The 24909-nt window shown below is 43.7% G+C and overlaps 1 protein-coding gene across 2 annotated transcripts; it reads left to right on the top strand.

Moving 5' to 3' along the window:
- Nucleotides 1-11839: 11839 nt before the first annotated feature.
- PERM1 (PPARGC1 and ESRR induced regulator, muscle 1) lies at nucleotides 11840-24770 on the top strand. 2 transcript variants are annotated; one of them, XM_040325966.1, is made up of 4 exons: nucleotides 11840-12012; nucleotides 19309-21052; nucleotides 21174-21290; nucleotides 24401-24770. In XM_040325966.1, the coding sequence occupies exon 2, from the start codon at nucleotides 19311-19313 to the stop codon at nucleotides 20763-20765; it is 1455 nt and encodes a 484-aa protein (XP_040181900.1). In that variant the 5' UTR covers nucleotides 11840-12012; nucleotides 19309-19310; the 3' UTR covers nucleotides 20766-21052; nucleotides 21174-21290; nucleotides 24401-24770. The 2 variants fall into 2 exon arrangements, with proteins under 2 accessions (XP_040181900.1, XP_040181901.1); XM_040325967.1 differs by lacking the exon at nucleotides 21174-21290.
- The last annotated feature ends 139 nt before the right edge of the window (nucleotides 24771-24909 follow it).

Genomic DNA, 24909 nt, shown 5'->3' with positions numbered 1-24909 from the left:
CGATCAACCTTAAGCCCCTCCACCCCATACCTGGTGTCTCCTTATGTAGTACAGAGGGCTTCTGCAAGCACAGAGGCTGAGATCTACACAACCCAGCATTCTTTGCTCAGGGCCCACACACTGCGTCCCCCTGACCTTGAAAAGAGAGATTAAAAATGTGACTTACCTCTCCAGCAACCTGAGAATACTTAAAAGTGGGCAGCTTACTGCAGTTTCCAGGAAAATGTCACACTGGAATAATTCTGCACTTCGTCAACCCACAGGTTGCCCCAAGTTTCAGGTTCCTCTACTCTGATCCATTATAGGCCCATGATCCCACTATCCGCCTCAGTGCTTGCAGTAGCAATGACAGGAATGACCGAAAGAGGGAGACCGTCAGATCGTAAAATCTGACACTCCTAGAAGTGTCAGACTCTTATTAATTTTGTAGGGATCATAAATAAAATAAGGAGTAATGAATATAAAAATGGGGACATGAATCAATGATTTAATTAAAAAATAAAAATTTCAAGTGAAAAAAGTATCACCTGGTGAAAGGATCTTTTTAAGGCACCATCGGCTGTATTAGGCTTGTGACACCGCGCCATTAAGGACAGAGTATAACAAAAACAATTGCATTTTAATAAATAATAAAACTCCAACACATAATGTAGAAAACTAACGTTTATTTTAAGTAAAACTGTTCTGTACAGAAAACAGGGACAATTACAGGTAGAGCATTACCAGGGACAAGAGATAAATATTTCCCTTGAAGCGCTTGAGATGACACTGGTGACTCACTGAAGAGAGTAAAGTATACGTCTGTCCAGCCTAATTTTCCTTTTAAAACCAGGTTTATTGGAAATGAAAAACTATAAAACATTCTCGTTAATGTAATTGCATACATGAAGTAAAAAACAGGATTGCTGGACTGAAAAAGAGTATAAAAATATTATGTAATTTTAAAAGTACCGTATTTATCGGGGTATTGCGCGCTCCGGCGTATAGCGCGCACCCCTAAAGTGGACCCGCATTCCTGTAAAAAAAAATGTTTTAGTACTTACAGTTTTGGTGTCTTGCGCGGCGTCCATCGGCGGCCTCGTCGGGTCCGGCGTCCGTCTGCGGCTTCGGTGGTGTCCTCCTCATCGGGTCTGGCGTCCTTCTGCGGTGTCCTTCCCGCTCAATCACCACTTCACGCGCTGAGTTTGAACCACTGTGCCGGCATATATCGAGCGCAGTACACTCGGGTATGGTCGGGCAGGCTCGGCTCCTCTCGCGGTCACGTCCTGGACGTACAGGACGCACAGGACGTGACCGCGAGAGGAGCCGAGCCTGCCCGACTATACCCGAGTGTACTGCGCTTGGTATATGCCGGCGCAGTGGTTCAAACTCGGTGCGGGAAGCGGGTATCGGCGTATATCGCGCACCCACGATTTTGCCCTGATATTCAGGGCAAAAAAGTGCGTGGTATACGCCGATAAATACGGTAAATGTAAACACTAATGCCGGGTACACAGGACCGTTTTTGATGTCATGGAAAAAAAATGATGTTTTTCTCGATGTGATTCTTGTCAAGCCTGCCTTGCATACACACGATTGTGATAAAAAATGCTTGAGCAAAGCGCGGTGACGTACAACACGTACAACGGGGAAGTTCCATTCGAATGGCGCCACCCTTTGGGCTGATTATGCTAATTTCCCATCTCATAACTTGCTTCTGAGCATTTAGTTAAAGCGTAAGCACGACCGTTTTTCACGTCGAGAAAAACAACGACGTGAAAAACGATGAGAAAAAATAGAGCATGTTCTAAATTTTTATTGCCCATTTTTCTTGACGAGAAAATTGCTTTGGAGCCTATACTTGACCGTTTTTAACGACCAATTTAAAAAATTGCATTTTTCTCATCATGAAAAACAGTCGTGTATACGCTTTAACGACAGGGAAAAAAACGTGCATGCTCAGAAGCAAGTTATGAGACGGGAAATTAGCATAATCAGCCCAAAGGGTGGCGCCGGTAAGTTAGGCCCAGGGTACAACACTGGGATCTGGAGGGCACAGTATAGGTTCTGGGACGCTTCCCGGAACATAACCATATCGGGACAGTTTAGTAAAAGCATGACTGCTCCAGCAAATCCAGGACAGTTGGCAAGTATGATGTAATGCAAGATTATTGTGGGGGCCCCCCATGTATCTGGGGCCCCTGGACAGTGCCCTTGCATTAAGATGGCCCAAGCAGCCTCCTAGATACAGCCACTCGGCATTTACTTACATGGTGCTATCGGGAGTCCCTGTTTTCACTCCTGGTGGTGCTATTACGAAAGCAGAAGCCACGGCATCCCTCCAGCCGTGCCGGTGCCTGGATTCTCAGTGCCAGGCGCCGCAGCTGCTATGCTTGCACAGCATCCCTGGTGTCACTCCATACGTGCCTGTGCCTAACTTGTCCCTGCTGGGCACTGTGGCTTCTATGTTTGTATTGCTGCTCTCCAGACAATGCTTGGGCCGAATGCTGAACTCTCTTGTGGCGCATATGGCCCCCCGGCTCTAAGGTCTATGAATTGGCATAGTGGTTTTTTTTGTAGCATTAGGCAGATGTTGTGCATCACCTTTGTGCATTGGCATGCATTTTCACATGCGTTGACCTGTGTGTTCATTGCATTTTTGCATTTAGAATTTGGAGTGGATAGGATTAACACTTGTTAATACCTGTTGCCAGGCCCTTGGTCCCGAGGAATTGTTGACAGTGTCAGAAAGAACCAGGAGACCTTTTGCATGTTTTTCATTAGTTCCAGCTCCTACAGACTTTCTGGTCAGAGGATTGCAAAAAAAATCTCCAACTGACATTGGTAGATCTTGGTACAGACCCTACTGATTATCTATTACACATCAACATGGTACAAAAGAAACACTACAAGACCCTCTCTAGCTGTCCATTGGGTGAATGCTGCAAGATCTCGTATTCTAGACCTACAGAAGCAAGCAACACCCCCTCCCTCACACACACATAGGCGTGCGCAAGGGGTGTGCCAGGTGTGCCTGGGCACACCCTAATCCTGGGATTGGCAACCTGTCAATGGTGGACAGGTGACAGGTAAACCACAATCCTTCCTTGCTGACCCTCAGAACTTGGACAGGAGGGTTGGTGGGGGTGGAATTTAGTGGAACTGATCAGTATTTTCCTCCTGCAGCAGCTGAAAGTAGGCTTCTCCTCCTCTCCCCTTTGTCAACATTCAGCTGCCACAGGGTCCCCCCTTTCTCCCATTGTTTCAGGATGGGAGCAGGGAAAAGGCCGTTAAATATGTCAAACGCATATGTTTTGGGGTGCACACCCTAATGCATTAGGCTGCGCACACCTATGCACACACACACACATTAGCTCAGTGCAGGGGCGGACTGACAACTCATGGGGCCCCCGGGCAATAGGAGAATATGGGGCACCGGGCAATAGGAGATTATGGGGCCCTCGGCAATAGGAGATTATGGGGCCCCCAGGCAATAGGAGATTATGGGGCCCCCGTGGCAAAAGGAGATTATGGGGCACCCAGGCAATAGGAGATTATGGGGCCCTCTGCAATAGGAGATTATGGGGCCACATAGTATACACACACACACAGTATACATACACAGTATACACACACAGTATACATGCACACAGAATACACAAACACACTAAGAAGGTACTGGAGAGGTGGGGCAGCTATAATCTTGGGATTTTTAGACCAAAAGGATGTCGGTATCGGACATTTCAGGGACAGATGTAAAAAAACACAAATTTTTACATACCGTCCCTGGTTTTACAGAGGCTGGCAACCCTGATGGGGCCCCCTAGTGGCATGGGGCCCGCTGGCAGTGCCCGAATGGTCAGTCCGCCCCTGGCTCAGTGGTTTTACAAAGTATCTGAGATTAGGTCTATGGAAGAGTTGCAATGTCACATTGAATGCTGAATCGGGTGCTTGGATCTGAATGCAGTGTTTGTGCTTGGATATGTACACACATGTCAGATTCTAACATAGGACTGTTTCCGTGCAGTCGCTGCCTTTGCATTCACTTCTATGGGCCGCCTGCACGCAGCTGCAAGGTGGATTCTTCACACACAGTAGACAAAGACTCAGAATGGAGGACAGGTCTCGGGGCCCATCTGAATAAACTTTTAAAAGGCACTCTCTCAAAGGAATTCTCAAGCTTTCCTGGTGGTACCCACTAGGGAAGGCGCAGATGGCATTCTCCCAAAGGGAAAGTCTTTTTCACAGAAGTTCACATTATCTCTGCTGAGGCTCTAGTCCTCCCATGAAGGCTCAGGGCTATTTATATACCTAACTGACAAGAGAGGTGGGGACCCCTAGAGGGAGCTAAGTAGATTACACCCCTTACTCCAGAATGGAGCTGTGATAGGGCTCTACTGTACATCTTTACTGACATTGCTTAAAACTTAATTTTGTTACCCTTTTATGTAGAAGTTGTTTTTACCAATCAAGTGGTATCTTTAATCTGTGAGTCTAGGTAGAACTGTGGTTAGACTTTGTGAATGGTATTGATCTTCATTCTCCGGCCTTGGTGTGGTTGCACAGAAGAGTTGATGAGATGATAACACACCTGGTAGTGATTTAAAGCGGAGTCCCACCCTAAACATGAACGTTCTATAATTAAAAAATATTTTTTACTCACTTCTATCTGGCTGTTACTAGGCAGATTTCATAATCTGCCTAGTTCGTGGTTCTAGGTGTGTCAACTTCCTGTCCTAAGACCCAATTGCCTCCTGGGAAATTATGACACTCATTTCCCAGGAGTCTCTGGGCATTACTGTGCCTAAAAATCGCCCAGCATGCACCTCTCCCTGAAAACCAGGAAGAAAGAGGAACTGGGCTTCACATGCCCACACATATGATGGATACGGCCACAACATGAGCTGGAGGATATAAGACAAGTGTTTGCAATGATTTCTGGAACGATTGGGGAGCTATTAATATATTTTAGGGACTATTTAACCACTTAACGACCACCGCATATAAATATACGTCGGCAGAATGGCACGGACAGGCAGAAGGACGTGCACGTACGTCCCTGCCTAGACGTGGGTCGGGGGTCCGATCAGGACCCCCCCCGTACATACGGCGGTTGTTAATCGTGTGGGAGCGACCTGGGATGAGGGGGCGGCTATTCATTTCCAGCCACCCCCTCGCGATCGCTCCCCGGAGCTGAAGAACGGGGAGAGCCGTATGTAAACACAGCTTCCCCGTTCTTCACTGTGGCTCCGTCATCGATCATGTCATCCCTTTTATAGGGAGACACAATCGATGATGTCAGACCTACAGCCACACCCCCCTACAGTTGTAAACACACACTAGGTGAAACATAACTCCTTCAGCGCCCCCCGTGGTTAACTCCCAAACTGCAACTGTCATTTTCACAATAAACAATGTTTTTTGCTGTGAAAATGACAATGGTCCCAAAAATGTGTCAAAATTTGCCGAAGTGTCCGCCATAATGTGGCAGTCACAAAAAAAATCACTGATCGCCGCCATTAGTAGTAAAAAAAAAAAAATTAATAAAAATGCAATAAAACTATCCGCTATTTTGTAAACGCTATAAATTTTGCGCAAACCAACCGATAAACGCTTACTGCGATTTTTTTTACCAAAAATATGTAGAAGAATACGTATCGGCCTGAACTGAGGGAAAAAAATGTTTTATATATTTTTGGGGGATATTTATTATAGAAAAAAGTTAAAAATATTGAATTTTTTTCAAAATTGTCGCTCTATTTTTGTTTATAGCACAAAAAATAAAAACCGCAGAGGTGATCAAATACCACCAAAAGAAATCTCTATTTGTGGGAAAAAAAGGACCTCAATTTTGTTTGGGAGCCACGTCGCACGACCGCGCAATTGTCTGTTAAAGCGACGCAGTGCCGAATCGCAAAACCTGGCCTGGGCCTTTAGCTGCATTTTGGTCCGGGGCTTAAGTGGTTAATTTTAGCTTGCAAAACAGAATTATGCCCGGAAACCCCCACTTTAATAAGACACAATGACTGCATGACCTGCAAAGCCTGCAAAGAAATGTGTATATTCATCTGCTTTCCTAAGACCTCATAAAAACTTTACAAAACAGAAGTTCTGTTCTGTATGGAGAATTAGATTCCCAACAATGTGTGGCTCTGAGCACATGGTTAGTTTGGGTCACAGAAACTATTACTAGTCAGGTAGTAATGGCTTCCCATCATGATCGGCAGAATGTTTCACTATAAAACTCTTGACTGACTGACTGGCACTGAGTTCTCTGTGTAACAAGATCAGTAGAGAGAAGAACAGATGGGTAAAGCAGTCCAACCCACAAGGAGCTGAAGTCTGGTTTGGCTGGGTCCTGTATACATTAATGTGCAATTTTTAACTGTAAATACAATCCAGAGTGGGAACTGATTGCTGTATTTGAAGTCAGGAAGGAATTTTTCCCCCTCTTGAGACATAATTGGACAGAACGTTCTCTGAGGTTTTACCTTTTATTCTACAGGTCAAAGATTCATAAACCAGACTTTTTGGAGCCTCGGATAGTGATGATATATTAGTCATAAAGTATTTAAACTGCTTATCTGACTTTTACTACAAACATAAGAATATATAAACTTAAAGGATAAGTTCACCATTTTAGAAAATGTAAATGCACATATTTTTGCAGGAAAAAAAATGTGCATTCATTTTATACTGCAGGAGCCTATTAAGCATCACACCCATGATCTTAGTAGATGACGGGTGCAATGTGGGCTTCTGCAGACATGTCCTCTGGCATTCAGCCCGTACCTCTGTACAGGCTTTCCGTTTGAAAGCTGGAGGACATGTCAGTGTTAGACATGTGCGCTTAGTTTCGTACGGATTGAAAATTCCTACGATATTCCGAAAATTCGTACATTCGGAAGCATTATAACAAAGTCACCAGGCCTATCCCGAGACATTAGCTTGCTTTGCTTGGTCTCCTCCAGGGCAGGTCCTCCCCCGGTTTCTTTCGTTAACTGCTTGCCGACCAGCCGCCGCAGTTATACGGCGGCAGGTCGGCTCCCCTGCGCGAGAGCCCGTATCTATACTCAGCTCTCGCGCAGGCCACATCTCCCGATCCTGTCAGGGAGAGAAACGCTGATCTTCTGTTCATACAATGTATGAACAGATGATCAGTCATTTCCCCTAGTGAGGCCACCCCCCCTACAGTTAGAACACACCCAGGGAACATATTTAACCCCTTCCCTAGTGTTAACCCCTTCACTGCCAGTGGCATTTGTATAGTAATCCAATGCATTTTTATAGCACTGATCGCTATAAAAATGCCAATGGTCCCAAAAATGTGTCAAAAGTGTCCGCCATAATGTCGCAGTACCGAAAAAAAATCGCTGATCGCCGCCATTACTAGTAAAAAAAAAATATTAATAAAAATGCCATAAAAATACCCCCTATTTTGTAAACGCTATAACTTTTGCGCAAACCAATCAATAAACGCTTATTGCGTTTTTTTTACGAAAAATAGGTAGAAGAATACATTGCGGTCTAAACTGAGGAAAAAAAAGTTTTTTTATATATTTTTGGGGGATATTTATTATAGCAAAAAGTAAAAAATAAAAAATAAATTCTAAATTTTCGCTCTATTTGTGGGGAAAAAAGGACGTCAATTTTGTTTGAGCCACATCGCTTCACCGCGCAATTGTCAGTTAAAGCGACGCAGTGCCGAATCGCAAAAAGTGCTCTGGTCTTTGACCAGCAATATGGTCCGGGGGTTAAAGCGGGAGTTCACCCATTTGTGAAAAAAAAAAAATTCTCCCCTTAGCTTCCTGCTCGTTCGGTCTAGGGGAATCGGCTATTTGTATTAAAATATGAGCAGTACTTACCCGTTTTCGAGATGCATCTTCTCCGCCGCTTCCGGGTATGGGTCTTCGGGAGCGGGCGTTCCTTCTTGATTGACAGGCTTCCGAGAGGCTTCCGACGGTCGCATCCATCGCGTCACTCGTAGCCGAAAGAAGCCGAACGTCGGTGCGGCTCTATACTGCGCCTGCGCACCGACGTTCGGCTTCTTTCGGAAAATCGTGACGCGATGGATGCGACCGTCGGAAGCCTCTCGGAAGCCTGTCAATCAAGAAGGAACGCCCATTCCCGAAGCCCATACCCGGAAGCGACGGAGAGGATGCATCTCGTAAACGGGTAAGTACTGCACATATTTTAAAATAAATAGCCGATTCCCCTAGACAAAACGAGCAGGAATCTAAGGGGAAAAGTGCCCTCTAAGGGTGAACCCCCGCTTTAAGTGGTTAAGCAGCTTCCCCCACTTGGATGGACAGGTTGGGATCCCCTTTGCATCGTAGGCCCCAGCCAGCATAACTGGGCCTACTTCATGGAAATGCGATCACGGGCCAACGTGGTCCCTAGGTCAAGAACACACACGTTCCTCGTGTCAGGAGGGCCACGAGGCAAAGGACCCAGAAAAACAGCACCTGCCCCTTAAGTTTCCCATCCCGGCATGCACAGCGGGGCACTACTCCCCCCCCCCCCTGGCTGCTGCCGAGAAGGGTCACTTAACACACCATGGCTCGCTTGTGTTCCAACATGGGCCTGAGGTGATAACGCCACCTACAGGCAACAGGGGGAAATCCTATCAAGCACAACCATAGCCAGAACAGAGGCTAATTTCAATAGAATTCAACAAAGTCTGAGCCCACTATTGGCTTAGACACCCTCTAAATTTAGAATAGCGCCCCAGTCATTGGGAGCAGGGCGCTACATGTATTGAACAAAACTTTCTAATCTTAATATATATCCCTTTCATGACTAAGCCTATTTCTGACATTTGTTGTTTATAAGTTAAAATCCGTATTATTTCCTAGAAAATTACTTAGAACCCCCAAACATTATATATATTTTTTAGCAGAGAATATAGAGAATAAAATGGCAATTGTTGCAATATTTTATGTCACACAGTATTTGTGCAGCAGTGTTTTAAATGCAACTTTTTGGGAAAAATTTAATTTCATGAATTTTAAAAAAATTAAAAAGAAAAGTTAGCCCAATTTTCATTGAATAATGTGAAAGATGATGTTACGCCGAGTAAATAGATACCAAACATGTTATGCTTTATAATTGCACATCCTCGTGGAATGCCGACAAACTACGGTACCTAAAAATCTCCATAGGCGACGCTTTAAACTTTTTTTACGGTTACCAGGTTAGAGTTACAGAGGAGGTCTAGTGCTAAAATTATTGCTCTCGCTCTGACGATCGTGGCAATACCTCATATGTGTGATTTGAACACCGTTTACATATGCGGGCGTGACTTCCGTATGTGTTTTATTTGTTGCGTGAGCTCGCGAGGACGAGGGCAATTTAAATTGGTATTTTTTTATTAGTTCTTTTATTTATTCTTATAATATTAAATTGTGTTTAAAAAAAAAAAATTGATCACTTTTATTGCTGTCACAAGGAATGTAAACATCCCTTGTGACAGTAATAGGTGGTGACAGGTACTCTTTATGGAGGGATCGGGGGTCTAAAAGACCCCCGATCCCTCCTTTACCCCATCTCTTTGCATACAAACAAGTCTATCACATATCCAAAATAAGAACAGAATGACTGAATAGATTAAGACCATTGAGAGCAGCCCATAATTTTCATAACAAAAGATGTCAATGGCAGCCTTCAGAAATCATGAGCTTAAAATATTGCTATTCATTATTTGCACCAGCAGATGGCAGCAGTGCTCCATACGTTTTATTTGTAGAATTTGCTATGGCAGAGAAAATACCAATAACAATGTTACAATGTAACATCATTTTGTTAAAAATGTAACTGCAAAGTCCAAGAGAACAGGGAATTTGTGAAAGGTGATAAGTGGGGGGGGGGGGGGGGTTGTTGCCCGAAGAACAAAACAAAGGCAAGTCAAGTCTTCTCTTCTCTCTCCTATTTTTTCTTTATTTAAAAAAAATAAAATAAGGGGGGCGTCCGGGCCCCTGGGGACCATCGGGCCCCTTACAGGTGTAATGCCTGTACCCCCCTGATGGCGGCCCTGCATGAAAATGCTATTATTTTAGTTAATGGTAAATACCTTTTCTCATCAGCACTATATAGCAGTCTTGTGCCATCTATCAGTGTCAACCTGAGCACTGGTTAAAGCTTGAAAGAGGAGTCGGGACAGTGCTGATTGGCCCTGTGCTGATCACATGCACCCTCCCAAGAAAAAAAACTTCTAGCAATACACACCAGAACTGAGCAATGTGCAGAGTGACTCCAAAGGCTCCGTCTTATCAGGAGATGGATTGGGACTGTGGAAGAAGGGGAGGAACAGAGAAGACTGACTTACACAGCCTTTTTTACACAATGTGGAGGATTTAACCACTTCATTACTGGGCACTTAAACCCCCTTCGTGCCCAGACCAATTTTCAGCTTTCAGCGCTGACGCATTTTGAATGAAAATTGCGCGGTCATACAACACTGTACCCAAATTATATTTTTATCATTTTTTTCCAACAAATAGAGCTTTCTTTTGGTGGTATTTGATCATCTCTGCGATTTTTTTTTTTTTTGCCATTAAACAAAAAAAGACAGAAAATTTTGAAAAAAAACACAATATTTTTTACTTTTTGTTATAATAATATCCCAATTAAAAATAAAAAAAATTCCCTCGGTTTAGGCCTATTCGTATTCTTCTACATATTTTTGTTAAAAAAAAATCGCAATAAGCGTATATTGATTGGTTTGCGCAAAAGTTATAGCGCCTACAAAATAGGGGATAGATTTATGATTTTTTTTATTTTTTATTTTTTTACTAGTAATGGGGGCGATCTGCGATTTTTTTTGTCAGGCCTGCGATATTGCGGCGGACGTATTGGACACTTTTGACACAATTTTGGGACCATTCACATTTATACAGCGATCAGTGCTATAAAAATGCACAAATTACTGTATAAATGTGACTGCCAGTGAAGGGGTTAACACTAGGGGGTGAGGAAGGGGTTAAATGTGTATCCTGGGTGTGTTCTAACTGTGGGGGGGGACTGACTGGGGGAGGTGACCGATGCTGTGTTTCTATGTCTCTCCCTGACAGGACGTGGAGCTCTGTGTTTACACACAGAGCTCCACGTCCCTGCTGTCACCGCCGATCGCGGGTACCTGGCGGAAATAGCGGCCGCCAGGCACACGCATCGGCTTCCCAGCGATGCGCCGGGCACAGTGTTTCCCCGCTGAGCGCCCCCAGTGACGCGCACAGGAATGTAAACAACAGGACGTCCAAAGACGTCCACCCGGCACTTGAGAGCTGCGCTGTGGACGTCTTTCGTCTATAGCGCGGATCTCAAGTGGTGAAGGGGTTGTAAAGGTAAAAGTTTTTTCACCTTATGCATTCTACAGACACGGCGCGCCGGGGGCAGGCCGAGTGATACAGTCGGCAGCTATGGCCGCTGGCTGTATCACGGGAGTGCGCCCGCAAGAACTTAACACCAGCTCGCTCACATGAAGGTGTTGAGTCCTTGCGGCTGAGGCAGCCGACGAGGGACCCCAGAAGACCAGGTTCGGGGCCATTCTGTGCAAAATGAGCTGCACAGTGGAGGTAAGTATATACAAAATATTTAGTACACAGAAAGAGTAAAAGTCATTTTTACTATAACAGAAGTTATATAGCGCAGAAGAGCTTTACAATATAAAGGGAGACAGTATAGTTACAGTACAAGAGGGTTAGGAGGGCCCTGCTCATAAGAGCTTACGATCTAATAGGGAGAGGGGGTTACAAAAATATTGACTGGACCTTTAAGCGACTGGCTAGCCCTTGTCAGTAGCGTCACCACAGCCTATTAGTGACTTCAGGGGTTGCTATCTGTGGTCGCTATTTATAGGCTTGCATTCACAGAGTGTTTTGGTCCCGTGCTTTACTTGCACACGCTAGGCCCTATTTTCAGCACCTTAATGGACACAACGGGCATGACAGGTACCTGTGTGTCCCACAGCACGTAGCACCCCGGGGGAAACTAGAGACACTCGAGGAGGCCAACGTACTATGAGGAGACGATTGTGAGGTAAGGTGCCGCAGAAAGTTCCTTCAGAAGGGACTTATGTCCTTCTACATGTTTTAATGGGACCTATCTAAGTCAGGAGTCCATCGAGAGAAGCTCCAAAATCAATGCCTGGGCATCACATTGACCCCTGCATCTGCAATTGCAATCTGAGATGGTTTTGCAAAGGTCTGGGATGGATTTACCCCTGGAGATGAGATGGATTTTCACTCGGGCTTGGGGCAGGTTTTATATTGCTGTAGTGCTACTTTGGAGTAGCGAGGTATGGCATATTTTATTAACTAAGCTGCAATCCTGTGGTAAATCTGTCTCATAATCTGTGTCGCTTCTGCTCAGCATTGCCCTGATCTTTCTCAATGTGCATTGAGCAATCAAGAATTTCCAATTAGGTGTCACACTCTTCTGCTATCTTCCAATTGGCTGCTGTGAATATCAACTTGCATTATGTCGTTAACCTGTTACATATAGTTATTTACATACAGGGCCGCCATCAGGGGGGTACAGGCAGTACACCTGTAAGGGGCCCGGAGGCCCCCAGGGCCCCACACGGCAATCCCCCCCCCTTTTTTTTATTATTTTTTATATATATATATATATATATATAATTTTTTTTATATACATATATATATATATACTTTTATTAAAGGGCTCAGAGGTCCCCAGGGCCCCATGTGGCAACCCCCCCCCCCCTTTTTTTTTTTTTAATAAATGTTTATTTTAATTTTTGTTTATATTTTTTTTTATTATTATTAAAAGGCCTAGAGGTCCCCAGGGCCCCGGATGGCAACCTCCCTTTTTGTATGTATTTTTTATAAATGTTGATTTATTTTTTTATATTTAATTTTATTTTTATTAAAGAGCCCAGAGGTCCCCAGGGCCCCCGGATGGCAATTTACGTCAGCCCCCCACGCTTCTCAATTTCAGGCGGCAGCACCCCCCCCCCCCCCCCACATGCCTGAAGCTGTGTAAGGGGCCCCAAAATTCCTGATGGCGGCCCTGTTTACATAGTCAGGTTGAAAAAAGACACTAGGCAAAAAACATTTACAAATACTGTACACAATCCTATACCCACAGTTGAAATATGTTCATCGGCAAAAGGGTAGGTTTTACCACCCACATGCCGCATATATTGATCACTGGGTCGCTGATGTTTCTATGCTAAAACCGAGATCACTGTACAGAGACCGAGCTGATGGTGGAAGTGAATAGTAACAGCTAGGCCTCTCTTAGCAACGTCCTGAGCAACATCCTGAGATTTTTTTGATCAAGCCTTATGAAGTACGTAAATGGCCTATAGCAAGGGCATTATTTAACACTGGTGAAAGATGCACAGTTTGGTTTTTCTGCAGATGCCCCTTATCTGCATGGGCAGTTTTTTGGTAAAGGTGAACCATGCCCTTAAAGGGGTTGTAAAGGTACAATTTTTTTTCCTAAATAGCTTCCTTTACCTTAGTGCAGTCCTCCTTCACTTACCTCACTAGTAATGGCGGTGATCTGCAATTCTTAGCAAGACTGCGACATTGCGGCAGACAGATTGGAGACTTTTGACACTTTTTTGGGACCATTGACATTTATACAGCAATCAGAGCTAAAAATAGCCACTGATTACTGTATAGATGTCAGTGGCAGGGAAGGAGTTAACTCTAGGAGGTGATCAAGGGGTTAAATGTGTTCCCTAGGTGTGTTCTAACTGTAGGGGGGATGGGCTGCCAGGGACAAGACAGAAATCACTGTTTCCGATCACTGAAAACAGTCGTGTCATCTGTCAGAATAGGAAATTGACTTGTTTACAAAGGCAGTTCCCCCATTCTGCCTCTGTAATGCGGGTGGCCGTGCCACAACTGCACCTGCGCGAGCCGCCATACAGCTACGGGCGATTTGCGCAGAAAAGCTGACCTGCCGCCGTCGCGACGGCTGGTCGGCAAGTGGTTAAAGTGACACTACACCATATCCTTTTTCTCCAAAAATAATCCTTCCACATCCACTGTTTAATGGCCCTGTAATCAATTTTTCATGAAATTATTTCTTACTGTGTTTTTCTACCTACTTGGTAATGTCTCCCAATGAGCTCCAGAACCTCTCTTTTCCCCCCTCACTTCTGTTTGTTTGAAATGGGCAGTATACATTTGTTTTGGTGATGTGCACTGTTCTATGCACACTACATACCCCATAGTCCTAGTCCATCTCAGATCTCGGGAGTGAGCAAGAGAGGGTGGCTACATTCCTACATACATTGGGACCGTGGAGAATAAACATAGCCACCCTCTAACAGGAAGCCAGAGCACAGCAGCAACAGAAAAAAAGAAAAAAAGAAAGAAATGTAGAGATTTGGAGGAGCAATAAGAAGAGACTTATTAATGTTAAAGTGATACTGAACACACAGGCCCAGATTCTCGTAGATGGGCGTAAAACTCCGTGGGCGTAACGTATCTCATTTACGTTACGCCGCCGCAAGTTTATTGACTAGATTTGGAGCGTGTAAAATCAGGCTCACTTCTGCATAGAAACCAATCAGCTTCCAGATTTTATTGCCAAAGCTTAATTGAACAAGCTGAGGTCAGAAGCTGATTGATTTCTATGCAGAAGTGAGCCTGATTTTACACTCTCCGGGCCATATTCCCGTAGATTTCGGGCGGGCGTCGCGTAAGCCATTTACACTCCGCCGCCCCAACCTACAGGAGCAAGTGCTGTATTCCCCAAACACTTGCTCCGTAGTTTGGGGCGGCGTAGTGTAATTGGCCCGGCGTATCCCCGCGTAACTCCAAGGGGGCGGCTTGTATTTAAATTAAGCGCGCCCACGATTCGAACGAACTGCGCATGCGCCGGGCTTAAAATAGCCCAGTGCGCATGCTCCAGTTCTCGGCGGAAAACGCCAATGACGCCGACGTGTGCGTCATTGACGTAAAGTCGTATTCAAGAACGACTTAGGGAAACGACGTACCCGACGGGAAAAGACGACGCGGACCCGACGCCATACTTAACATGGCGTACGTGGGACTGGCGTAAGGTTACCCCTCATATAGCAGGGGTAACCTTACGCTTCCGTTAGCGACGGTTACGCGACGCGAATTCGTTCGGGAATCGGCGTATCAGGCTCATTTGCATAAACAAATGAGACCTGAACGTAAACGCCACCTAGCGGCCGGCTGGGTAATTACATTTAAGATCCGACAGTGTAAGTGACTTACACATGTCGGATCTTAAGCGTATCTATGCAAAAATGATTCTAAGAATCACTCGCATAGATACACTGGCCAAAAAAGAGAGATACAACGGAGTATCCTGAGATACTTCATCGTAACTATACTCAGAATATGGCCCTCCATCTCTAGTAAATAAACCCCACCATTTAACCACTTGAGATCCGCGCTGTAGACGAAAGACGTCCACAGCGCGGCTCTCAAGTGCCGGGTGGACGTCCCTGGACATCCTGTTGTTTACATTCCCCGTGCGCGCCGATAGGGGCGCACAGCGGGGAAGCACTGTGTAAACACAGAGAGAGAGGAGACCGATGCTGTGTCTTTTGTACATAGGGACACAGCATCGGTCACCTCCCCCAGTCAGTCCCCCTCCACACACAGTTAGAACACACCCAGGGAATACATTTAACCCCTTCCTCACCCCCTAGTGTTAACCCCTTCCCTGCCAGTCACATTTACACAGTAATTAGTGCGTTTTTATAGCACTAATCGCTGTAAAAATGTGAATGGTCCCAAAATTGTGTCAAAAGTGTCCGATATGTCTGCCGCAATATCGCAGGCCTGACAAAAAAAAAAAAGCAGATCGCCGCCATTACTAGTAAAAAAAAAAAAAAAAAAAATCATAAATCTATCCCCTATTTTGTAGGCACTATAACTTTTGGGCAAACCAATCAATATACGCTTATTGCGATTTTTTTTAAACAAAAATATGTAGAAGAATACGTATCGGCCTAAACCGAGGGAAATTATTTTTTTTTTTTTTTAAATGGGATATTATTATACCAAAAAGTAAAAAATATTGTGTTTTTTTTCAAAATTGTCTGTCTTTTCTTGTTTATAGCGCAAAAAATAAAAATCGCAGAGATGATCAAATACCACCAAAAGAAAGCTCTATTTGTGGGGAAAAAATTATTAAAATATAATTTGGGTACAGTGTTGCATGACCGCGCAATTGTCATTCAAAATGCGTCAGCGCTGAAAGCTGGAAATTGGTTTTCTTCCATGCGGATGTTCGTTGGTAGAGCGTTCCATAGCCGTGGTCCTTGGACTGCGAATCTTCGTTCTCCTTTAGATTTGTAGCGGGACTTGGGATGGTGATGTGGAGGAGATTTTGATGAGTTGATCGGAGGGCCCGATTAGGGGTGTAGTGTTTTATTTTCTCGCATAAATATTGAGGCGCCTTTCTTTGTGTGCATTTGTGGTTGAGGTAGAGGGTCTTGAATGTAACCCGATCCTTTTCGGATAGCCGATGGAGAGTCCTCAAGTCCGGGGTGATTGATTGATTCCCATGTTTTTTTTTCCTGTTATCAGTCTTGCTGCTGTGTCTTCACTGGATATAGGAAGGGGTTTACATCCAATTTAAATTTTACCTTTGCATTGAGTGGAGAGGGATTAGAACACCTGTCAGGTTCTTAATTGCAGTCTGTGTCCTCATTGGCTAGGTCCACCCTCTGTATTTGTCCTGGGATTGGGACTGGGATCGAAGGTGAAAAGAAATTCCCAGAATAGGAATAGAGGGGACAACCTGCAATGGGGACACTAATTCTGGTGACAACTGGGGATTATCTCTCTTTGAAGGGAACTCCTTTCACTTCCTGTTTTAGCTATGGGGCAGGAAGTGAAGAGAAATCTCCTCAATGGGACACAGCTGACCAAAAAAACTGACAGGGATTATAGCTTTTTCTTACTCCATCCAAAATGAAAGAAAAAATGCCTTTAATTCCACTTTGAGGCCCTGTACACACGACCGAGTTTCTCGGCAGAATTCAGCCAGAAACTCGATGGGAGCCGTATTCTGCCGAGGAAACCGGTCGTGTGTACACTTTTGGCCGAGGAAACCGACGAGGAACTCGCCGAGCCAAATAGAGAACATGTTCTCTATTTACTCGTTAGTCAATGGGGAAACTTGGTTCGCCGAGATCCTCGGCGGCTTCACAAGGAACTCGACAAGCAAAACGATGTGTTTTGCTCGTCGAGTTTCTCGGACGTGTGTACGGGGCCTAAGAATTCATACTTGAGTAGTATTTTTTAACCAGTTTTTAGTGTAGGGACTATTTTTGGAGTTCTGTTATCACTCAGCTGCTTCTGATAGCTATTAAGTATACTTTCTAAATTGTACGCTGAAGAATATTTGTCTATAACGCTGTCTGTGTGTGTTTGTGTATTTATTCTGGTGTAAAAGAACACTTACAACACAGATTATAGCTGAGCATATAACGGTGCATTCATGCAGGATGTGAGACACATTACCTCAGACTTTAATAATATATGAGGATAAACTTGTAAAACAGAGTTTAAGAATAAAAACACGTCAAAGGGAAAATAATCCCCTGCGACGGAACAACCAGATACTGGCCATGAAGGATTTGTTCCCCCTCAGCAAACCTCAAGTGTCTGGAACTGACTGTGCCTGCTGTGACTGAAAGTACACTGACTTCTCCAAGGTCATGAAGGACCTGAGAGATAGACAGGCTCATATTAACCCTTGCTGTGTATAAGCATATTAGTACATTAGGTCCTGGTAATTTGCATATGTGCCCTGCCACATTTTTCGTACTATACATTTATTTTTCTTCAGAAATGTATTTGACAGGCAGTCATGTTGCGTTCACTTGGGATTTTGGTAAAGACCTCTAGGTGACCCAAACCCTGGCCTGGACCTGATAAGATAATCTCTGAGACATGACCTAATTTATGTGTAAACCACACATGGAAAAAACGTTTCTTCATGCAGGTGTCTGTGCAGAGCAGGGTGTTTGTGAAGACCTTGTTGACATCTTACATTCCAAAAGCACAAAACCAGAACATATTTCTAGAAATGGGTGTGGGTAGATACATTGAGGGCCATTCATCAAAATTAGATGCACATCTATTGCAAATCAGATTGTCCTCGAGGCTACATTCAGACAGGTGTATGGGTACGGATAATCTGCTGCGTTTAGTAGCAGCCTCTGGACGCAGGAACACTCTGCAATGCTGTATAAAAACTGGCCAATTAGCTGCAGCCAGAACTCCACAGAAACACCGACCCTGAATGGACTCTGGCTGCATCCAGGGTCGGTCGGAGGCTCTTTTTGCATGTTACCACTTTTTGCAACCCCGCCATTGATTTCGCTGCTGGTCAGGTGTCCATTCACAATTAAACTGATCAAATAAAAAAAAAATCCAGATCAGATCAGTATAGATCTTTAGATCCATGTGATCTATCTGATTTAAGATACGCTGCCGCAAGTTTGAGAGGCAAGTGGGTAATTCACAAACCACTTACCTCCAAACTTGCAGCGGCGTATCGCAAATCCCCTGGCGGAATTCAAATTCCGCGGCTAGGGGGAGTGTACTATTTAAATCAGGCGCGTCCCCGCGCCGATTTAAATGAGCATGCGCAGTCCGTGAATTTTCCCGACGTGCATTGCTCCCACTGACGTCACTAGGATGTCAGTGGTTTCGACGCTTACACAAACGACGTCAAAAAATTCAAAATCGACGCGGTAACGACGGCTATACTTAACATTGGCTGCGCCTCATAGAAGCAGGGGTAAGTATACGCCGGGAAAGCCACTACGGAAACGTCGTAACAACACTGCTTCGGGTCCGCGTACGTTCGTGAATTGGCGTATCTCGCTGATTTACATATTATTCAGCGTAAATCAGCGGGAACGCCCCCCGCGCCATTTTTAAATTACAAATAAGATCCGACGGTGTAACACAGTTACACCTGTTGGATCTTAGCCATATCTATGCGTAACTGATTCTATGAATCAGGCGCATAGATACGACCAGTGTAAGTCAGAGATACGACGGCGTATCAGGAGATACACCGTCGTATCTCTTTGTGAATCTGGTCCAATCAATTTAACTCTGCCAAGCCAATGGTGGAATTTTGTCAATCACTTCTAATCAAATATCTGCATGTGTCAGAAAGCGAATAGTAATTCAGAATGATTAAATGATTATATTTTATAAAAATTGTTTCTAATTGATAGATCGCTACACATATGGCCACATTATAACTTCAGTATCTACCAAGAACTGAATGTATATACAGTTTGACCTACTATTATCACTTAGCACTCATAATATATGTTTTTTCTATTTGCAGCTATGGATAACTTTGAATATAGTATTCAAATCAGTGACCGTGACTGGGAGGAATTTTACTCCACGGCTGAGGAATGTGGCTTAATGCAAGTGTCTTTGGCCACAGAGGAGGAACTTTTACTGAGTGAAACAGAACACGAAGAAACAATATGCTCAACAGCAACTAGCAAGCCAAAGTTTATCCGTGTCAGCTTATGTCCACCAGTGGGAGACCACAGGGAACCCCAGACCATGCCAGTAGCCTTGTCTCCACCAAGACATTCACTCTACAAATGGATAGGTTCAAGTGATGATGTGTTGTCTGGTAGTGAGGATGAGGAGGAGTTTGGATCAGTCGCTAGATTTCTGTGTCAGAAAGAGACTCTGTTGTCCAAGAAGGTGGAAACAGAACATAGAACAGACATTCCATGTCCAAAACCCAAGGACAATTATTTAACCATAGAAAAATCACAAGACAGGGCAGTTAATGAAAGTCTTGTAGAATGTATGAGGTCTCACAGCACAAGGTTGAAACACCATAATGAAAGGGACAGGGAGGATATCCAAGCTCAAAGCACAGAAAGAATAATTCCCTCTGTAATTTCTAATGGAGAGTCAGAAAGGGGGCACCCCAACGAAAGACTTTCTGTAGCTACTAATAATCCATCTAGAACCAGTGCTCAGTTACTTTTTTCAAAAGATTTGCTTGATATTTCAAAAGATAATCAAAGTTGTATCATGGTAAACAACCCTTCCTTATCAGAGTTTCTACCGAATGGACACATCCCGGGTATAACATATACAACAGAGGATCCTCAAAGGTGTTATTTGCCAAGTCTTACCACTTTACAACCAAGCAATGAAAATTATGACCAACCGACTTCTAAAAATGAAAGTTATGGCTTTAAAAACACAAATTCAACTCTTTATAGTATGGACAACCATGTTTCTACTAAAAACCTTATCAAAGCCAATGTGACACAATATGATACCCAGGACTGCATCCCACTCTTTACAACCAAAGCCCATGGAGATTCCTCAGCCGTGCAGCAAAATATTCCAGTTCCCCTGATTGAAAATTTGGATTTATCCAGAACTCAGTCAAAGATACAAGAGCCAGACACCAAAGTCATTATGAGTTCACATGAGTTGGGTTTTGACCAGTATAGACTTCCCAGAGCTGAGGGTACCAATCCTGTGTGCAGCCTGGTACCTGCTACAATAAGTGGGCATACTGTGTTAAGTAGGAGCCTATCAACAACACAACGCCAGTCACCATCATATAGAAATACAGCCCTTACCCTTCCTGAAATGTATGACTTTTTCTTTGATGATGTTTCAGAATCTGGAATTGTTGAGACTGGAACAAATATGGCAAGTCAAGAAGCAATACAAGAAGCAGTCGTGTACACACCAGATATGTATGAATATTTCTTTGTGGAAGAGGATGAACATACAAAAAAAAACGAAAGACCATAAACCAAAAGAATCAAATGTTAATGTAGATGAACCTTCATCACCTACAGTTGTTGCCACTTGGCCTGAAGCCTGTGAGTTTTTTTTTGCTGATGGACCTCAGCATCAGGACAGGGAAGGCATCTTAATCAGTATACCGCCTGCCCCAAGGGCCACCAGCCTTTTCCAGTCTATTGTTCCTGAAAGACTACAAGAATATGCAGCAAGACATGCTTATCATGGCAGAGGGGGGACGTTCATTCCTCATTTGAACCATGGGACGTCTGAAGAGACAAATGAACCAACAACGGGTACGAGCAATGATGTAACTGCTAATTAATCCTATGATCATATTAACACATTAACACTTCTATAGTAAAATCAGCTTTGTTAATGCTGTCAGGCTTTACTTACACACATGTCTGTTTGCAGGCTCTCTTGTTCCATATTTATCCCCCAGCCGGAGGGACGCATGCTTGATGCTTCTAGCTCTTGCATCTTGGGCTGTAAAATCTTCAGACTTGCAGTCTTCAGATGGATGGAAAACAGGTGTGTTCAGAGTACATTTGTTAATTTCATTTATATTGATTCCTCATCAAGAGGAACCTTTACCAGCTGCATATACATATATAATGGTGGCGAATAATAAGCCACACAAACGATGAAAAAGTAACTTGGTAACATTAAGTTAATTATTGTGAAGTGATATATATTAGGGCAAATTGCCTGGCTTCATTCTTGTGAGAAGGCAATAAAGCAGTAGGTGGCTGGATAAACAGGTACTAATGCCGCTGAAAGGCTGCTGTCAGCAATAACCCAAGTAGCCAACATATGGTTCACAACCCACTGCTTTATCACAGTGGACGCAAACACTAATTTATGAAGGTTGCTTTTCTATACTTTATACAACTATTGCAACTTTATTTTTAAAATAGAATTTCAGGTAAAAATTATGGTCTATGGAGTCTATCATATACATGGTTCAATATTCCTCCTATAAAAAAAAAGAAATAAAATATTGTAACAGTACTGATGTGACTGTAGGAAACATGTGTAAGGCCCCGTACACGGCCGAGAAACTCGACGAGCAAAACACATCGTTTTGCTCGTCGAGTTCCTTGTGAAGCCGCCGAGGATCTCGGCGAGCCAAGTTTCCCCATTGACTAACGAGGAAATAGAGAACATGTTCTCTATTTGGCCCGATGAGATCCTCGTCGGTTTCCTCGGCCGAAAGTGTACACACGGCCGGGTTTCTCAGCAGAATACAGCTCCGATCGAGTTTCTGGCTGAATTCTGCCGAGAAACTCGGTCGTGTGTACGGGGCCTAACACAATTTCTACTTTCTCAGTTACTTCCCTGCTCCAAGCTTGCTAATTCGACAATAAAGGAGCAGCAGCACACTGATGACATCATCTCTGCGCTTTTCCTTCCTGTTATCAAGATTCTACTGCTTTATTTTCAGCACTGTGCAGTACAGTAGAGCCCAATTCACACCGCTGTCCTGTATTTTCTTATTCTGAGTCATAGTGTGTAAGGGATGATAAGATATTAAGACAAAGACAGATTTCAGGTACTTATATTATCTGCATTTCAAACACAATTCATGATGTTATAAATAATTCATAAAAATATATAGAATTGCGCTAATCAAACAAATTATAATAAATCAATTCAGAATAAAAGTAACAAAACAGTCCACAGGCGTTGTGATGATATATCTTAAAAACTCCTGGCACCAATCTTCACGATCCACAAACTTTTAGTGATCTTATACATCAGTGCCTCCAGCAACAGCTGAAAAACTCGCTTACCAGCTCCTGTGGACCCCTCTTCACAAGGTGTTGTTTGCACTCCTGGCTTAAACCCAGACAAATTCTTCTCTCTGCCGTCACCAATCCCACACATGTCCTAAAAGGACAGGTTTGTTTGTTTGTTTGTGGACCAGCCAACACACCAAACTTAAGGCGCATTTAACCAGCGGATGCAGTAAGTGCAATATTTTATATTTTAATACATCTTTAAAAGGATTTTACACTATGTGGAGCATTCTGTATTTTTGGAGAGGTTCTGACATATAACATGGTGCCAAGGGGCAGGGCCACCATCAGGACTTTTGGGGCCCCTTACACAGCTTCAGGCATCGGCCCCCTGGAGCAGAGAGCCGGGGGGGGGGGGGGGTGCTGCCGCCGCAAGTGGGTGCTGGCAAAAAAAAACAAATATGTAAAAAAAAACGGGGGATGCCATCCGGGGCCCTGGGGACAATACATGGCCCCATCCATTGGCCCCTTAATGCGGCAGAGTTTGTCTGTACCTTTAGCAGAGAAACAGCCCAAATGCATAATGTTTTCACCTCCATGCTTGACTGTAGGGGTGGTGTTCTTAGGCCTCGTACAGACGACCGAACAGTCCGCTGAAAACGGTCCGCCGGACCGTTTTCAGCGGACAGTCATCTGCCCGGATTTCTGTCTGATGGTTGTACACACCATCAGACAGAAATCCACACGTACACCATCTGCGGTGATTCAACGCATGCGAGGGATGGCGGCCGATCGGACATGTCCGGTGAGTCTGTACAGACGACCGAACATGTCCGAAGGACAGGTTTCCAGCGGACATGTTTCTTAGCATGCTAAGAAACATTTGTCCGCTGCAAAACGGTCGGCTGGACAAATGTCCGCTGGAAACCTGTCCGGTCGGCCATACACACGACCGAACATGTCTGCTGACCATTTTCAGCAGACATGTTCGGTCGTGTGTACAGGGCCTAAGGGTCATAGTCAGAATTTTTCTTCCTCCAAACACGAGTCCCAAGAGAACTGTAAATGTAAAACCTACAATTTGATTGTAACCGTAAGGGTTCATTTTTGATTTTTTTTTATTTCCCCTTTAAAATGTATGTCTTTGCCAGCTTTCTGGGGATTCACTACTCTATTTGTACTGGGTGTCACCGAGGCAGAAAATGATGGGAAATCCAAATTTTGTTGTCACCAGAACAATAGGTGATGTGAAATCTTCCAACGGGGATACCTGTTAATGTGACAACTGTCTAAGCGAGGAATTTCCCTTACTTTGAAAGATTTCTTCTCACCCCTTGTTGCGCCCTGAAGGACACAAAGTCCCAGGCAATTCCCCCAATGGTATGCAGACAGCACATATACCTAACAGAGGTTTAAACCACATAGACTGAATAGGGTTGAGTGGGATTTTTCTAAGTAATGTAAAAAGTTAACCTAAGTTCAATTAAGCATTACATTTACCATTTTTTATTTTTTTTGTAATTACTTTTTTTCTTTATTATCACAAATTTCAACATACAACATAAACATGACACAAATAAATTTACCAATTTAATTAGTTCTGAGGTGTTGTTTGCAAAGGATGACGTTTGAAGGTCATTGCAGGTTGATGTTAAGGATCCACTGGAAGACATTTAACAGCTCATGCTTTAAATAAAGGTTTTAAATCAGGTTTGTTGGTTGAGTAAAAGATTTGATATCTACTGTACTTCTAAACCTCAAATAAATGAAAAATATATATGTAGTTTAGATCACTCAATCTAACATGTAACAACTGAAAACATATACTTTCTTTTTACAATGTGTTATATGACTCAACATGTAATAGTTTTACATCCCTCCTTTAATGTTTCTGTTTTCTAGCTCTAGTTGCAAACATTGGCGCTGTCTCTGCCATTCGCTACTTACGAAGGCGCAGGAGAACCTGGCAGGGGCCGACATTGGAGCCTTTGGAAGAGATTTAAATGTCCAACCAACAAGGTGGACTGTAGATAAAAGGAATTGACAGGGTTGCACTGGAATTACAGCAATTTGGATACAAAGGCCTCTAATCTGCATGCAGATTTCTCTGTAGCTCATAGATTTTTCCTTTTTATTACTGAAAACAATATTAGGTCAATAAGGTAAACTCGCTGCTTCAGTATTGAATGTTTCCACAAATTGGACAATTTTATTTCACAGCACCTGGTGGACAATGCTGATTGAACAAGTATATCAGAGAAACTTGGCATGAGCTTATTAGTTATGAACACATTCCTGGGGTCTTCAAACCATGTGAAGTGTATTGGCAAGTAATGGTATGTTGTATTGTAGGGTACTGATATGTTAGGTCTAGTTCACAGCAGAGGCTGAAAATCCACAGGTCCTCCATC

This window comes from Rana temporaria, chromosome 10 (genome assembly GCF_905171775.1).
Source record: "Rana temporaria chromosome 10, aRanTem1.1, whole genome shotgun sequence".
NCBI lineage: Eukaryota > Metazoa > Chordata > Amphibia > Anura > Ranidae > Rana > Rana temporaria.
This window is presented reverse-complemented; position numbering and strand designations above follow the sequence as displayed.